The sequence below is a fragment of the Hyaena hyaena genome, unplaced genomic scaffold (assembly GCF_003009895.1).
Source record: "Hyaena hyaena isolate Hyena2069 unplaced genomic scaffold, ASM300989v1 scaffold_898, whole genome shotgun sequence".
NCBI lineage: Eukaryota > Metazoa > Chordata > Mammalia > Carnivora > Hyaenidae > Hyaena > Hyaena hyaena.
In genome coordinates, this window is record NW_024081533.1 from 17281 (window position 1) to 34830 (window position 17550).

Consider the following 17550-nt stretch of genomic DNA (forward strand, 5'->3'; position numbering starts at 1 on the left):
AGCTGGAAGGAAACAGTGCAGCCACAGCTTCCTTCTTGAAATTCCTGGAAAACGTGGGTAGCCAACCTCCAGCTCAGCAGATTCGGAAGCGCCCCACATCTCAACTTGACCATGACACGGTCCAGGCAAACATCCCTCTGGTAGCCCCTACTCTTTCTGCTTCCTCTAAAAGGCAGGCAGAACCACCAGTGTTGCAGAGAGGCTAAGACCTGCCAGAAAGCTCCAGCTCTCACGCCCAGGCTCCCCGCAGACATGAAGGTCTCTGCAGCGCTTCTGTGCCTGCTGCTCACAGCTGCCACCTTCAGTACCCAGGCGCTCGCCCAGCCCGGTAAGCTCTCCCTCCCTCCTTCCCGTCCTCTCTCCTTCTTTTTGTCTTCCTCTCCTTCTAGGAGGCCTGAAGCTGAAGCACCCCACTTCTGAGCCTATCAGAGCACTGGAAGTCCTCAGACCTTCACTAATATCTAATTTGAAAGACAGAAAGCTGAAGACCAAGTTGGGGACAGAGGGCTCTTCCTACTCATCCACCCCCAGCCATTGCAGAGCCACGATAAAACCCAAGCTGCTCACCCCAAATCCAGGGCCTTTTCTTTGACCCTGGCTGATCTTCGCAAACTCTGCACATGGAGCGTCATAGCCAGGACCTGTCACACTGGCCTGCCCCAGTCTGCAATGACGTGTCCCCACCATGCGGCTGAGAGAACCTTCAGCCACGTAGTCCAGGTCTCATCCCACCTCAGGGCTTTGAGCAGGAGTACCAGTCCTGGGGTGGATAAGATCCACTTCTACCTCTTTCCTTTCCTTTCCCCAAAGATGCTTCCTAAGCTTTCAAGCTGAGAAACACCTAGCGCCTCCTAAAAGGCTTTTTTTTTTTGGTGACTTTATGTCTAGATGCATTCAGTGCGCTGTTCATTTGCTGTTTCACATTTAACAATAAGAAGATCCCCTTGCCGAAGCTGACGAGCTATCGAATCACCAGCAGCCACTGTCCCCAGAGAGCTGTCATGTAGGTAGAAAAACCTGCTCACCCTGACCCCACCCCACCCCATTCCCACATCCTCACACCTGAAATTCCACCCCAGAACACAGGCATCAGACCAACCTGGGATCTGATACTCAGGAGATATGATTTTACCAGACTATGATTACATTGAAAACAGGCCCAGAGAGGGCTGGCTCCCATCCCCATCCTTCTCCTCACCCTTGCCCCCTGAATGGGCGCCAGCTCACAATCTCACAGTCACCTTGGCTGATGCCAGGCCAGCTTCTCTGGGGCCTCCAAGAACAGCAGCTACCTCCAGAGTCCCCTTCTTTCCATGTCCCTACATCCTCCTGTCCCCGGGAGGATCCCTCACCTGCAGCAGGTGGGCCATGCAGGTTTTAGAGTCCAGTAAGTCCTCTCTGGACCTAACTGTGCAGCCCTCCTTCATCCACAGCTTCAGGACAAAACTGGCCAAGGAGATCTGTGCTGACCTGAAGGAGAAATGGGTCCAGGAATATGTGAAACAGCTGGATCAAAAATCTCGTGCCCTGAAGCCTTGAACTCTTCCAGACACACTAAGACCAAGCCAGAGTGTGAAAAGTGACGATTTATTCTCCTCCAGTCTGCCCAGCTGTACCCTGGACTAATTTTACTGTAATTTTCGAATAGAGTGCTTTCCGTATTGTAATGTGAAAAAAAATAAGTACTAGGCCCTTAAGTAAAATTTAATGTTATTTGAATTGTTGCTGGTTTGGGGGTTATTTTTAATATTGGTGATCTTTTTTCAAAGCAAGGCCTTGAGCCAGCTGCTTCCTGTCATAAGCCCCACTTCCCTGGCCTGTAAGCTACAAGCAAAGGGTCTGTCTCCTGCCTATCTCCCCAGCCATTGTATGTGCCTCCAAATCATACTGCAATCCAGGGAACGGAGGACCTTGGGAATGTGAGGTGTGGCTAACTATGTTACTGCAGAAAGGAGAATGCAATTCGTAAGATCGTGGGCTTGTTGCAGAAAATACATTTTGTGTAAAATCTCATAGTGGTGTTTTCTTGGGGAAGGGTAACTTACAACCAGTAGGGGGCGCTCCCAGGCGCCGTTGGCTGGCAGGGGGCGCTGGAGGAATGTGGCTGTGGGGAGGCCTTCACTGAGGTTGGTGGCTGGCTGACCTGGGTTTGGATCAGCAGCCCAGCATGTTCTAGAACAATTACTCCAGCCCCAACATCAGCTTCTAACTGGCCTCTCTGGCACCATGCCTCCCTGCTCCAAACGGTCCCCAGAGTAATATAGACACTGAGTGCACATGGCCTCTAGGGGAAAACGAGATGACCGGGTCTTAGTTAGCAGCAACCATGAAGGATGCCAGAGCACAGTCACAGCAAAGATTCTTCTACAGGAGGCACAGGATGGAAAGGAACGAAGAGGGGCTGCAGGGAATGTCCACCTACTGTTCGAGTTTGGGTTCTGGGATGGAAAAGGTAGGGTTCTTTAGAAAGCATGGTTGAGGTGCGGTTGTAGAGGAATTGGAAGATCAACGTGCGGAGTTTGGAGTGAGTCCAGAAGGCAGGAGGGAGGGGCCGAAGGCCGAAGAGCCTTCAAGGGGTCAGAGGCATGCGAGGGGGGAGTGGCCTGTGATCCTGGGCAGGGTGGAGTTGGCAAAGGAGGGCTGGGGGCAGCTTACTGCCCTGCAGTGGTCTTTGCAAGAGGGATGGGAGGAAGCAGGGCAGTCGTGGGGACGGAAGGGGAGAGCCAGTTTAAGAAAAATGGGCCGGACACTGTGCTTCGGAGGAAAGGAGAGAAGCCTCTTTTAGTGCAGGAGAGGAGAACTTCTCCCCTAAAGCCACTCCTTTAAGGGTGCCAATCCTGAGACCCAGAAGCCACTGCCCTCCCTTGCTGTTCTCCCTGGGGTCCCACGTCACACCATTCGTGGCTTGTCCCTTTTGACAGGGACAGGGCCTCTGCCACCCATATGTGTGTCCCATGCTGTGTCAGGCAGTCACTTGCCATCTTGGGACATGGGGAGAGTTCTGGCCTGAGAGGCAGGAGCCCCAGGCTCTAACACCAGACCTGACCCTGACTTGCTCTGTATCCTCGGGTCTGTCTCTTTCCCTCTCCAACCCTCAATCACCTCATCTATAGAATGGGCCTAGCAACATCTTACAGGCAGGTGACCTCACAAGATCCCTCCAGCTAGGGCAGCTGTGACTTTGGGAGCCCCGACCCTGAGTTCCCATTTTCTGCTTCATCATGCCTTCCCCCACGGCCAAACCTGGAAGCAGAGAATCTATATCACTGCCCTGAATTAACGCCACCGCCCCCACGCCCCAAGACAAAGGCAGTCAGCTGAGAGGTATAAGTAATTTATTGGCTTTTGTTGACAACAAGTCAGTTCTTCCGGCACCAAGATGTCTTCCCTACCCGCACCCACCTGGCCCCAGCTTCTCAGTCCCAATCAAGTTCACACCCTGAAATTCCTGTGGGATCCAAGAAGCCCAGGGAGGCAGGAATTGAAGATTCTAGCATTTAAATATATAAAGTGCAACAACATAGCTTATTAAGACTGAGTTGACTCTCTACGACCTTACAAAGCTGGGCAGAAGGACTGGTGTAGGGTCGGGGCTGAGGCGGGGGATGTGAATCCATGCAGTCTTCAGAGTTCAGGATGGAGAGAAACCTGCTCGTGTTTACTTCGGTGGGCACATTTTCATAGATTTTAAAGATTGCCTAACCCATGGGGTTTTCAGCAAGACACAGGTCTCTCTGCCTCCCTTCAGCTTGAGTCTGTGGGAAAAGAGCAAAAGAGGAGCTCAATCACCTGAGTTGCCCCCTGGGTGAGGGACGCAAGTCCCAGCTGCCCCTCCTTGCTGCTGGGTGCCCCTAGGCTTCTCTCTCTGGGCCTGTAAAATGAAGTTGTGGCATAAGATCTGTGGCCTGTACTCTGGGAAGGACACTCGAGCCTCAGGAAGAGCTTATTCAATTGAGTTTCTCTCTTCTGGAGTGTGAGATTTGTTGTCTTGGGGCAGGGAAAAGGCTGCAGACACTCTGAGGATTGGCCAGTATGGACATTTCCCTCCTAGACTATCTATGTGGGCTCCCAATCCATCTTTTCATGTGTCTGTGTCCATCTGGAACCCTCAGTCATTGCTTTAGATTCACTGTGTGTGTGTGTGTGTGTGTGTTTCTTTTCTGACCTGCCTACCTCTTTAACTTGGCTATTGTCCAATCAAACTATAGACTAATTCTAACTTTGATTATCTGGGTGACCTCAGACAAATCTCTCTACTTCCCTGAACTTCACTGTTCATGATAATGATACTGGAAAAGGGTTAGCCAAGATCATATACATGAATGCTTCGTAGATACTGAATAGCCAGGATAAGCTACCTCGGTCTAAATTTCTAATGACTTCTGATGCAACTATCATCTTTACTTCATTTAACAGATAAGGAGTGCAGAGGAGTACCCAGATAATGAGGTGCAGAAGAATTACCTGCCCAAGGTCAACCAAGATCATAGGTTGGCAAATCCTGAGGCAGGAACTAACTGTGACCCCCCTCACTCTTCCCATTACACAGTAAATCCTAGAGCTTTTAAGCAGTTCCTTCTTCAGGACATAAAATATTAGGATATTTTACTTGGCGTCTTGGAGTTCCAAGAAACACAAGTCACTCAGGAGCACAGGGGCATCCTTCCGGGCACAGGCTAAGAAGCGCGGCGCTCCCCCTAGCGCCCATGCTGGGCTCTGTACACCCAGATCTTGGCGGCCTCGCTCAAGGTTTAGAAACCTGAACCTGGTGGAACATCGCCATCTAGCGTCTGCGATTCTAATTCCAGGTGGGCTGATTTCTGTTCTCTGGAAGGAGTTAGGAATTGACCAGGGTAGGACCACTCACATTAGACTACTGCGGGAGCACGTGGAGCTGGTGGTTTTGTAACACTGTATTTTCTGCAAGGAAATCTTTCTCTCTGCAAACACGAAGCAACAGTTGGAGGAGGACACATGCACTAGAAGGAAAACACAAAAATGGTTTGCATCTATTTCTTAACCCGGCCTTTGTTCCTTTTATCCAAGTGGTTAAAAACTAACCAACCAGCCAACACGGGAAATCTTTTGGGACGGGCCCAAGCTTGGGAACTACATCTAGCCCAGTGCAGCGTTCTCTTATCAGTCACCTAGTTCTGTACTTAGGCAGAGGGTCAGGACACTGGGGTTCAGATCCCAGCTCCCCACAATACAATTATGTGGCCTTGACCAAGATGAGCCCCCATCTGGGCCCCAGATTTCCCATCTGTCAAATAGGACTTTTGGGACTGGTTTTTAAGGAGTTTCCCATTCTGACATCCCACCACGAATGCATGGTTCTAGCCCAATATTTGGGTTCAAGGGCTCGGGACCCCACACTCTGAGGGCCCAATGAGTCTGGTACACACAGGACAACTGTAGTCTGTGGCTTTGGGGCAGGACTAGGAATGGTTCAAGGAGTTCAAACTGATGAGATGACCAAGGAAGAGCTTTCAGGAACTGAGAGGCTTCCCATGCCCTCCCCAGGCCCTCAGCTCTGTCCAGGCTCCAACCCCCACTCAGCCACTTTACACACTCTCTGCCATACCCCACCCCCAAGAGACTCGAATTCCAATCCTGGCTCCTTCCTCTTGGCTTTCTTGTCTAACAGCGTTTTTCATGTGCCTGGAATTAGATCAGTCTTCTTTCCAGAGCCCCAAGGGCAGGCATTATCAATCCCATTTTGCCAACAGGGAAGGCAGAGTTTGAGAGGTAAAGTGACTTGTCTGAGTCACTGTGCCAGCACTTGCCCAACAGTGACTAACCAACTTTTCCAGTCTCAGTCCTGACTTCACACTCTGCCTGTTATCTGTTACCCGATAGAGGCAGGACCCAGTCTCTCCTCTGATCCTCAGGCCTCCTGGTTTGGCCCAAATAGCCTCAGAGCTCCATGGATGAGGCAGGGCCTGCTTCGGCTGCAGCTAGCAGCTGAGCTATGATGGTGACGTGGATACCTTCTCCCACCAGCCCCTTGTCCCTACCCCAACCAAATCCTCCATTCACCCTCTTCAGGAAGAATTTTTCCAGGGGGGAATACAGAGGCCTTGAGTTCAGGGCAAGCCCAGCCCACAAGCCCAAAGCACCCTCCCCAAGGAGGAGTGCAGTGACTCCAACCACACTCACTGCTTCTGCTGTCTGCCTCGTCCAGCCACATCCCAGCCAGCAGCAGGCACACCAGGGCCAAGGTGATGAGCTTCATCCTGTGCAGTCTGGCTCAGATCTCCTTGCAGTGGTCTCTATGTGTCTAGTGAAGCTAAGAGCTCTTCCCTGGCCCATGCTACGGGGCCCAGAGCTTTTATTAGATGACCTGAGTGGGGTTTCCCAACCCCGGTGCAGAGGTGGGGAAGTCACAGGGAGGAGGGATGCTTACTCACACCCGGTGACCACATGGAACACTCCTTTCCCCACCTCTCCTGGGTAGTGTGCGAGGTATGGGGAAATTTCTCCGAGTGCGGGAGCAGATTAGGATCTTGAGAAAATGAGTAGGAGCTGTCCGGGCTGAGTGGGAAGTGGAGAGAGGTGAGGGAAAGGAAGTTGCCTGTTTGTGGCTTCTCTGACCCCACGTCTTTCCGTCCCAGGCTGGAGTGGCTGGCCCGGGACATGGTGGAGAGGAGGGCCAGGGCTGAGGCATACCTGTGTTTAATCCCCGTTCTGCAGAAGAGAATTAGCACAGACTCACATATCCCAAGTCACATATGCGCTGCAAGGTGGAGATAGTGACCCACGTCCCAAGGGTGTGCAATGAGAGTTAAATCTGCTATGTCATGTGCCTGGCCCAGATCACTGCTATTGGTATTTTTTCAATCACTCAACACTTCTCAACAGGTTGCTCTGCCCTAGACCCTCAGTGAGCCCCAGGAAAGACAGTTACCACTAAGAAGTAGTGCCTGACCTTGACCTTGCTGTCCTTAGACTCACAGATTAACAAGTAAAAGCCACACAGTGTGAGGTCAGCAGTGGATGTGCCATCTGGAGGGGGATGGAGAGGACCAGGAACTGCCCAGGAGCATCTGAAAGGCCACTCAGAAGGGCTGAAGTGGGGAGGGGCATACCAACAGAGGGAGGGGCTTGAGTAAGGACAGGGAGGCACAAGGGAGCACACTCATTCAGGGATGCCAGATAGAGTGAGGGTGTAAGGGTAAGGAGAGTGAACTCAGTGGGAAAGTGGCAGGAAGAGATGCAGCTGTATAGCCATGGAGCGGTCAGGTCATGGAGACACTGTGAGCAGTGCTTAGCATAACCAGCACATAGTAGGTGCTCCAGAAAAGGTATCTGGGCTGAATCTGTGTATTAAAACCATGAGGCCAATGTGCATTATATAACCACAGAGGACTGGTGAGGCTAATCTACTTCGATCATGCACTCGCTAGCTCAGAGTTCTGCACGGCTCCCCATTGTCATTTGGATGAAGAACAGGTGTTCCCCTGGACATTCATGGCACCTCATGCAGTGTCTCCATGTTTGAATATCTATAATTCCCCACCATGCCACAAACTTTCCCTAATGCTAGGATCTGCTTATACTGTGACTTCACCTGCATGGCCCTCCTCATGGTTTTCCTCAGTGAGCTTTCTACCCTTTTCAAATGCCATTGTCCCCATATAGAGCCCGTGCCGTCCCCAGCAGATGGGCACTCGGCCTCCTTCAAAGCTTCCTGGATCACCTCCTGGAAGGTCTTATATCCCTGCAACTCCCCCATCCCAGCCCCGTGCATTCTCCAAACTAACCCCTGGGTGGAAGTCCTGGCATGTTAAAATTGAATGGGCCCTCAAAGACCATCTGCAGCAGGTGCTTTTAAAGCTTCTTGGAGAGCTTTTGAAAACCATACAAATTTCAGAATCAGAATCAAAACTTAGGTGCCTCAACATGTTGAAGGGGAAAACCCCTCCAGGATATTCAGACACCAGAAAAATCACATGTCCAGTATGGTTCCAGGAGGCACGTCAGAAAGAGGAAAGAGATTTGCCCAGGGTCATGCTCAGAATTTGTTGCAGAAATGGAACAGCAGACACTGAGGAAATCTGGTCATCTGAGCTCCATGCATGACCTCCTCTGAGAACACATTTCCAGCGAGGACCTCAGCTAACGGCTGCTCTGCTCCATCAATTCCTCCCTTCGTCCTGCCAGCGACTGCCTGCTACCCAGAATGCACTTGAAGTAGTAGAAATCACAACCACTGTTGCCACTTTCTTATTCTCTTGTCCTTACAGACTGATGCTTTTGTATTCCTCTCCCATCATTTTAGCGGAGTCCCAAGGGAGGAGGGAGATAAAGGTGCTGAATGTAACCATGTAATCCTGGGGCTCCCACACTCACTTGGGGCTCAGAGAGAGGCTACCTGGCCCCCCCAGAAAATTCCTCCCTCTTTCCTTCCCCCCAGGCATGCTGCTTGGCCCACTCAAGAAGGAGGCGGAAACTTACTTGCCCTCCTCCCCCTCACTATGGCCACCGGGAAAAGAGGAACAGAAAGACTTAATCATTCCCTCCCCTTCCCCTCAGCCCTGGGAGGAACTGGCTGGAGGCTCCTATGGCACAGACGCCTAGGGCTCCATGTGGCACCGTCCTCATCCCTGCGTGGCGTCTCTTGCTCTACAAAGGTGAGAGCCAAGTCATAACTCAATAAAACATGTCTACATTTGCCTGAGATGGGGCAGCATAGCATAGGATAGACTGATAGATGGGAAATGCTCAGCACAAACACTGAACCAGTTATTGACAGCCAGGTGGAACCCTTTTCTTCGTTAGAAGTTTGAAAACAAGCAAGTGCCTGCAGGAAGGTTTTCTTACTAGTTATCTTTTATGAAATATGTGCCCATTGACTGTGGATGGTTAGAGAACAGACAGAGCTCAGCCAGGGTGGATCTCTCTGAAGTTCATTTCCACCAGGGGTGTCTAAGAGTGACCTTGAGTGGGCTGCAGCCTGGCTCTGCCTGCTTGCTCTCCAATTACATTTCTACATGATCTATATCAACCAGGACACAGAAACCCACGGGGGAAGACTCGTTTGCTACCATCACAGCTGCAGAAATACTGACCCAGCTATGTCTCCCTCTGGGGCCAAGTCTTCTTCATTCCCTCAGTTAGGGATGAAGCATGCCATGGATTCTAAGATAACTGGGTCAGATCTCAGCCCTACTTCTTGTTCACTATGTGGCCTTGGGCAAGTAACTTAACACTTCTGAGCCTTCATTCCATCATTATGGCTTCCACTGACAGCTGGACTGGTACCAACTCCCCCTATTGTTTTGAAGACCAGCTCCCAAAGCACCTTAACCCAACTTTGTGCTATTTGAAGGAGTAAATGAGATTTCTCACCTGGTCTTGAAACAAGGGAGAAAGAAAGGAAGGGAGGGAGGGGAGAGGAAAAGAAAGGAAAGTTGAATCCTTCATAATCATTATGAGGCAGCTACTGTACACTAGGTCCTGGGGACACAGGGAGGGGGGCACAAGACAGACACCAGCCCTGAACCCCAAGGGGAGCCTCACTTGGGGAGGCAGGTACACAGAATTGTGGTAAGTTGTGATAAATATTCCAAAAGAGACACAGTGTCCTGTGAGCTGTGTCATAGGTGGAAATCCTTCCCATGGGGCCTGACACATAGTAGAAGATGCTTTCAGTAAAACAGCCCTCATTTCCTCTTCACCCCTCAATCTTAGACCCTCTGAGGGTCATCACATGACCCAGAAGATATCACCACCTCCCCACCCAGGGCTGCTCCCTGGTCTCTCTCCCTTCTAATCAGTGCTGCCCAACATCCAGGCAAGCTTGCTGCGGTCACCACTGTGAGCACAGTGTCCCCTCTGGCCCCAGCCCTGCACCAGCAAGTACAAGACCAGCCCACAGCAAGGTCCTCCCAGCATCCAAACACCTTGGAATTCACAGCCTTGTATGGTATTTTCCAGTGCCTCTTATACTCTGCTTAGGTTCCCTCATTCCCTAATGCTCACTCACGTCCAACACTTTCGTTCCTTAAGGGGGCCTCTCCCATCTCATTCTCAGTGACAATGTGAAGGAGACGTCCAATTGCTCTCATAGCAACAGGCGAACCTAAGGGGCCCAAAGAATGTTACAGTGGGGCGGTCATTGGCTGTTCATCGTGCAGCCACAGCCACTGAGCTCCGGGGCTGACAAGAACTCGCACCACGGTGCGGGGGTGAAGCACAGATGTTTTGGCTCGGCTTAGAAAGAGCCCTGCCCGATGTGGCCGACACCAGCTGCACGACACTGTCGCTGTTCCGCACACACACCAGGAGTTTGCCACCCCTCTGCCTGGGCCACCTGCTCCATCTCTGTCTGGCTCACTGCCCACAGCTGTCCCACCTGAGCTCGCGGGCTGATCCGGGCTCGCTCCTCATGGCAGGCGACTCGCAGTCTCGTAATCGCCTGGCGGTCCACACAGTTGCCTTGTCTGGAAGCTCCTGCAGGCCAGGGGTCCCTCCGTTGTGGGGTGTCTTTCATGCCCCAGTGCCCAACAAAGGGCACATGTGCAGTGACTGTTTGCTGATGGGAAGACTGTTTGTCTTACCCTGTTGTCCACCCCGGCCATCAATGAGAAATGGAGGAAATGGAGGCCCTGGGCCTCATAGGAGTCCTACGGGTTGAGCAAGATGGGGGGCTCGGGCCCCAGTGCTGGACCTGTTTGTACCACCCTGTACTATCTCTTCTCCCCCTGCCTCACACACATGGATACGCATCAGGCTGTTTGCAATTTCTGAGTGTGTTTCTGAGCACCATTCCCTGGTGCCAGATCTCAGCCCCTTATGTGTTCATTCATTCATTCGTTCAGTCATTTGGCAGACATCTTCCGAGGGCCCACTCTGTCAGCCCCTGCGCAGGCAGTCAGGTTTGGGAGAAGACCTCAGTGCAAGAACTAGCACCTAGAGAGGGACACAGACACGAAAACCAGTCTGGCACAGTCTGGCTATGACTGTCATCATGCGCAGACCACAGGCTGTGCGCACTCAGTCTGGGGTGCCCTGTGGCATTTCGTCAGGGACGGAGAGGATGAATGCAGAATCTGCCGGCTGGGGGTGGACAGGATGTGTGCAGCGAACTCTGGGGAGACGCCCGGATTCCAGCCCCGGCTCCTCTGTGCACCTGCTGGTGTGACTGACTTCTTTCAGTTGCTCAACCTTGAGCCTCACCTCTAAATCGGGATAATAATGATATCTGTAATAGGCTTGTATGAAAATAAATGTGACATATTTTTTTTTATTTTTTTAAATGTGTTTTTTTTTTTACAAATAGTTTATTGTCAAATTAGTTTCCACATAACACTCAGTGCTCATCCCCACAAGTGTCCTCCTCCATGCCCACCCCCCCCCCCCCCCCCCCCCCCCCATCAGTCCTCAGTTTTTGTCAGCATTCAAGAGTCTCTCATGGTTTGCCTCTCTCCCTTTCCCCCACCATTTCCGCCCTTCTCCCCCTTGTTCCTCCGTCAAGTTCCTCCTAATTCTCCTATACGTGCAAACATATGATATTTGTCCTTCTCTGCCTGACTTATTTCGCTCAGCATAACACCCTCAAGGTCCATCCATGTTGCTATACATGGCCAGATTTCATTGTTTCTCATTGCCATGTAGTATTCCATGGTATAGATAAACCACATCTTCTTGATCCATTCATCTGTTGATGGACACTTAGGCTCTTTCCATGTTTTAGCTATTGTGGAGAGTGCTGCTATGAACATTGGGGTAAAATGTGACATATTTTTTAAGGAAAAGTGAACAATTGCTTCACAGCGTTGGGTAGCCAGTGTGTAGGCTGGTGTTTCTAGAGCGTGGAGGAAACGATGTAGGTGCAGGGAATGTCTGGGAGGGGAGCCAGCAGGACAAAGAGGCTGGTTCCACAAGATCTTGTTTATGAGGCTTGGGCCTTGGGGCTTGACTCTATTGGCAAGAGAAAGTCTTAAACAACCTTTTGCTCAGCACAGGGGTGCAGCCAGATTTGTGGTTTGGAATGAAGGCTTTTGTTAGAGGTCAAAGGAAAGAATAAGCAGAAAAAGGCAGGAGGCCTGGAGGTTTGAACGAGCCTGGGAGGGGTGACAGGTGAGGAGGTTCAGTGTGACCGTCAGGATATGAGGTCTCTGGGCTCTGCTGCTCATTTTCTGTGGGACCTTGGGCAGGTCACTGCCTCTCTCTGGGCCTCAATTTCCTCATCTAAAAAGTGAGAATGCTGGCCTAAATCAAGGACTCTCCCCAGAAATGGGAATCATAACAAGGGTCATTTGGGAAGCTTTTATCAAAAGACACCTGCTTGGAAGGGAGGGGTGTATTCTGAATCCAGGGCAATTGGAGGATCTTGAAAGGCCTCTTGAGGTAAACCAACCCCACCACTGCACCCTGTCTGAAGCCCCTAGCCTGGATGGTAACTGAGACCCTCTCTGGTTTGGCATTTAATGACTCTCCGAGTCTCCAAGTTCAGGCAGACTCCTGCCCATCCCCCAGACAGCCCACTCGAACATCCCCAGTGGAAGTGGTTTTTGGATCAGGCCTGTTATGCTGAGGGGAACTTCTGGTGAGGATCCAGTGTTAGCATTCTGATGAAGGTCAAGGGCAGCAGAGCCTCATAGAACTAATGCTAGCCCATGAGCCATTTAAGAAGCACCCCCCCAACTCTAGGAGCCATGGACTATATTTGAAATGCTTCATTTGAAACTTAGAAAACACCCAGAAGTCAGAAGCTCAAAGAAGTGTGGTAGGCATGACGTTGCCTTGGATCCTGAATGTGTTGTAAACTCAGTTTTGTGGTTCCTGAGCTGTTTGGCCCTGAATCAGAAATCTCCACCTTGCAAAGTCCCCATGAGGATCCAAGGACTTGGCAGAGGCCAGGTGTGCACCACAGACAGCCTGGCACCCAGCGGAACGCTAGCCCTTCTGTCCTCCTTCTGGGCTGCAATCCCCACAAAGCAAGAAGAGCCCCTAGGAAAAATAGGGGTGGGTCATCTCACATTACAGATGAGGATCTGGAGACCCTGCAAAGAAAAGTGAGTTGTCACATGGGGACCCAGTGACAGAGCCCGAAAGACAGCCCCACCTCTTAAATGCCAGGTCAGACTCTACCTCTGATTTTCTTTCTGGCCTGGTGCTCACATTCAAAGAGCTCACATACCATACTGTGGCCAAAGAGAGAAGGTGGGCATGACCAGGGCCCCTAAGATGTTTGAAAGCCCGCTGCCCACCTGGAGGCCAGGGCACAGTGCCAACTTTCCAGGGAATGGTGGAAAAAATGCCCCAGCATTTCCAGCTTGCAGAGAAGAGGCACAGAGGCAGGAAGTGGCAGCAATGTGACTCTACAGTATGCCCACCAAAACCAACAAAGTCACTCATGATTCAGGTGACACACTCATTAACTGCCAGGAAAGCCCCCTGGGGAGCCTTTCTCTTCCTGTGGTGGTAGGTGGACAGCCCGGGCCACTCCATGGCCCACCACCCAATTCCCAGTACATCCTGTGCCCAGAGCCCTGTGAGCCCAGGCCAGCCTAGGCAAAGATACACTTTTGTCTGTATCCCTCCATCCTGGCTCCAGGGCTCAGCTCAGAGCTGGACCTTCCCCAGGGTTGCTCCCATCACCAGGTCTGGCCCCCTGAGCTCCTGGGTGAGCTGAACTGACTATGGGTTGTGCACTGAACTCAGACTCCTCATCCCTCAGAATGGGAGCCATGCCTTGGATGTGCTAGCCAGCAGAGCTTGGGCATCCAGGTCCCCCAGTTTCCACCCCAATCCTCTACTGTAGTGGAAACAGCATTGGATATGGGGGCCAGATACCTGCATTCTAATCCATGTTGAAATTTACTAGCACCTGGTCAATTCTAATAATCTGGAAGCTCTGAGTCATCATCTTTGATGTCGGATTCACTAAGACAGAGGTCTTAGGAGGTTAATACAGACCCATGTGCAAAGGCCTCAAGCACAAAGCCCAGCTCATCTATCGTGGTTTTGGTGAACGTTCTGTGTTTCCTCCCTCCCACTTGCTTTGTGTGAGGCACCCTCATAGCTGCTCTGAAGAGGTGATTCTAAACTGGCCAAGTCCTTTTTCTCAACCACAGCTGGCTCTTTGGGCTTTGTCAGAGGTGGGTGAATTTCAGTAGCCAGGTTCACATGGGGAGGCTCTAAAATCAAGGCTGCTGCCTGCCAGACCTAGCCAGTATGGAGTCTGTGTGCCCATGGCCAACATAGGTCACCTCATTTGCAGGGTCAGGTGCAAAATAAGGGATCCTTGTTAAAAAACTAGGCATGTTGAGATAGCAACAGCAGAGGCTTCATGGAAAGCATGCCATGAAGGCTGCTCTGTCCCTATCAGCCCTCTGGGCATGTTTCTGATGCATATTGGATGGGCATTTATTGGTTCACCCACTGCAATCTCCTCCAGCCCCCTCTGGATCTCCTCTACTCTGGTTTGGAAGGTGACTTTCCAAAATCACATCATTATGGTTTTATTGGTCCAAAGTTCTCAATTTCAAGATAGTTCCTGAGTGAGCCAGAAGCATGTACTTCACTTCCCACAAGCATACTCCAAGTGACACATCACCTTCAGGTCATGATCCCAACTTCCCTGCAGCAGGGTCAAAGACCAGAGCTACTGCCAGACAGCCAGATCTCACACGGAGGAGAAGGGACTGGGGAGAAGGGGCAGATGTGAAAAATCAGTAGTATTCCTTCTGCTGATCTGAGTTCCCACTATTTCCAGCTGGAGCTAGAAATCTCCACCAAAGACTTCTACCCAGATATGATGTGATTCAGTCAAATGGCACATGTTGGGCACCCAGCACTTGTTAGGTGCTCATTAAAGGGAACTGTCTGTACCTTCCTCTGCCACCTTCATTGGAGGTCCAGGTGTGATAAAGCAGCTAGATGGCACTAAGTGCTCTATGCCCTCTTGCCAATTCTCTTCTTGCACACAATCTTACCAGCACCTTGTAAAGGGAGAGGAAATGGGTAGCCTGGATTTTGTCCTCGCTCTGCCACTTTTAATCTCTGCCTACCTAAGTGTCTTTATTTAGAAGTTATGGACCTCAATCTTCCCCCTGCTTAGCTGACCACAGGTCATGAGCCCTGCAGGAGACAATGGTTGGGTAGAATGGGTGTTTGGCAAAACGGATGGGTACCAACCCTCCTGTCCCTCTACTGTTGCTGCCTTTCACTTGCATCCTTCCCCAGTCAGACAGCTGAAATGTTTCACCCCTCCTGGCTCTAGTTCCTCCCTGCCCACCTTTTCTTACCCTGCACACTGCACTCTGCCCCTATGACATCACCAAAATTACAGTGGCTAAAGTCATCTGTGTATTGCTTCTTGTTAAATCCAAGGCTCTGTTGGCTTTTGTCTCGGTACCCTCGACTGTGTTGACCCTTCCAGGAACTTCCTCTTGCTGTGGCTTCTATGACAGGCCTTCTTGGTTTTCCTCCAAATCCCATGGTTGTTATTTCAGACACTTGGTCAGAGGCTCCTTGCCCTCTGTTCATCCTGTAATATTGGTGTTCCCTTAGCCCTCAAGGAATGATGGTAGTTAATAGCTAACTTTATTGTGTGCCAGGCACTTCCCTAAGCACTTCACATGTGTTAGCCCTTTTATTGTTCCTCAACACCCTGGAAGTAGAGAGCAATACTCCACTTCACAGATAGGGAAACTGAGGCACAGAGAAACTGCCCAGGATTACTCAGCTAGTCATCAGGCAGGTGGGATACAAACACAGGCAGTGGGGATCAATTCTGAACCAATACTTTGGGCTGTCTCTCAGCACAGACTACCCTCCGGGTGCTGCCCAGACATCTTAGCTCATCCCACAACATTCCTCCTAATCTGGCCACAGCCTATACCACCTATATCCTCATGTGTACACTCTCTGCCCCTAGCCTGGATTCCCTATCCTGGTCTTTGCACATGAGCCCTTCTCTAAGTAAAGTAGTCCTATGCCTGTTTCACCCTTTGAAAAGTGTCCATTCTTGTTCAAAAACACTTGCTCTTCCAGGCCTTCTCTCTTCTTCCCAACCCTCCACTTCTCTGGATCCTGGGCACTGTGGGCTCCCCCCTGTATTCCACCTACTGCCTTATAACATAACTTGTTGATTCCCAGGCCTGTCTTCCTGTCTGATGCTGAGCCTCTGACTCAACACAATGCATACGATACTGCTAACAAATGCAGAGGTGACCTAGTGAGCTGATCCGTACCCAAATGGAGCCAGAGATGGAGCCCGAAATCCAAGTCGTGTCAGTCAGGTCCACCGTGCTCTCATATGCATACAACCATGCCCACACACACTTACTGCTTGTAAGAGGGCTCACCTCTCACAAGAGCTTCACCTTCCTCGGGGCATTGTCCCTGCTCCTTGCAGCTTTCCAAGCATCCAAAAATCCTGCCTTTTCCACAGTCTCTCAACCCAACCCCGGAATGCCTGAGTTTTGCATTCTTCCATATTCTAGTCATTTCAGGGAGCCAAACAGTTACAACCTGATCACTGAGACATGCCTCATGTACATGGGACTACCTCTAAGCAGGAAGAGGTGGCTGCCAGTCACAACAATAGTCTTTCTATGTTCACTGCAATTTGTGGTCTCCTTGGCCCCGTATACCCTTATACCCTTAATACTCTGAGCCTCACAAGGCATGGAGTCATTATTATAAATTTATTTTACAAATGAGGAAATCAAGGTTCATAGAGATTAATAACACACACATGCTTGCCTTCATCTGAATACCCTCAGCAAAGTGTTGGGCCCTATGAGACCCATGTCAAAGCAGGTTCGTGCCAGGTGAACATGGGATGGGCCAAGGCACAAAAGAAGATGAGTTTTCTCTAAAGGACTTCACACAGAGCATTCTTTGTGGGCCCCACATCTGCATTTCCAGGGGCAAGCCCCTGCTAACATCTGACCTGTGTCATTGGGCAAGCAGGTAAATGCAGTATGGCTTCTCTAGTTCAAGTACAGCATTGGAAAGGTAAGTTGAATTTAAGACTTATTAAGTAAATATGGTTTCCTACCTTCAACCATCCGTAATTCCTTCTAATTCCAGTATTATCAGGTTGAAGGTACTAAGAAGATATGCTTTAATGGAGAGTTTATCGGGATTTGTAATTAGCAGAGCAATAATGAGTGCTTTAAAGTAGCTGGAAGCAGATTAAGCCCACAAAAGAGAATCAACAGCTCAAAAACACAATCATAATATCCTTTTACATGCCAGCAATTGCTGTTCAATTATAAATGCATATACTCAAACAGCCACTGTAAATCTTACTCCTGATGCAGTATTTGACATCCTTCCCAGCAAAAAACACTCCTTAACTAAGTCAACAAATACTTAAAGGATGCCTACTATGTGCCAGGCTCTCCTGTGTCCTGGGAACCAGGATACAGATAGCACTTGCCCTTGCAGAGCTAACACCCTGAGGGAAAGACATAATTTTCAAGGCTAATTGTATAAACAAGATAATTTCAAATAGGATAAGTCACTGAAGAAACATGACAAAGGCACATGACTGGAGGGAGATTAAAAGACTGACCTTTGAGCTGAGAC

At 50.4% G+C, this 17550-nt stretch overlaps 1 protein-coding gene across 2 annotated transcripts; it reads left to right on the forward strand.

Moving 5' to 3' along the window:
• Positions 1-252: 252 nt before the first annotated feature.
• Positions 253-1622, forward strand: LOC120222693 (C-C motif chemokine 13-like). Of its 2 annotated transcripts, none has more exons than XM_039220631.1 (3): positions 253-332; positions 899-1003; positions 1434-1622. In XM_039220631.1, exons 1-3 carry the CDS (start codon positions 253-255, stop codon positions 1537-1539), a joined length of 291 nt encoding a protein of 96 aa, XP_039076562.1. In that variant the 3' UTR covers positions 1540-1622. The 2 variants fall into 2 exon arrangements, with proteins under 2 accessions (XP_039076562.1, XP_039076561.1); XM_039220630.1 differs by having other exon boundaries at positions 253-328; positions 889-1003.
• The last annotated feature ends 15928 nt before the right edge of the window (positions 1623-17550 follow it).

Bases quoted from the DNA above. Each gene is read 5' to 3' on its own strand.
- LOC120222693 (XM_039220630.1), top strand. From the start codon at position 253: ATGAAGGTCTCTGCAGCGCTTCTGTGCCTGCTGCTCACAGCTGCCACC. The intron at 329-888 runs GTAAGCTCTCCC...CTTTATGTCTAG, and splicing joins CCAGGCGCTCGCCCAGCCCG to ATGCATTCAGTGCGCTGTTC. The intron at 1,004-1,433 runs GTAGGTAGAAAA...CTTCATCCACAG, and splicing joins TGTCCCCAGAGAGCTGTCAT to CTTCAGGACAAAACTGGCCA.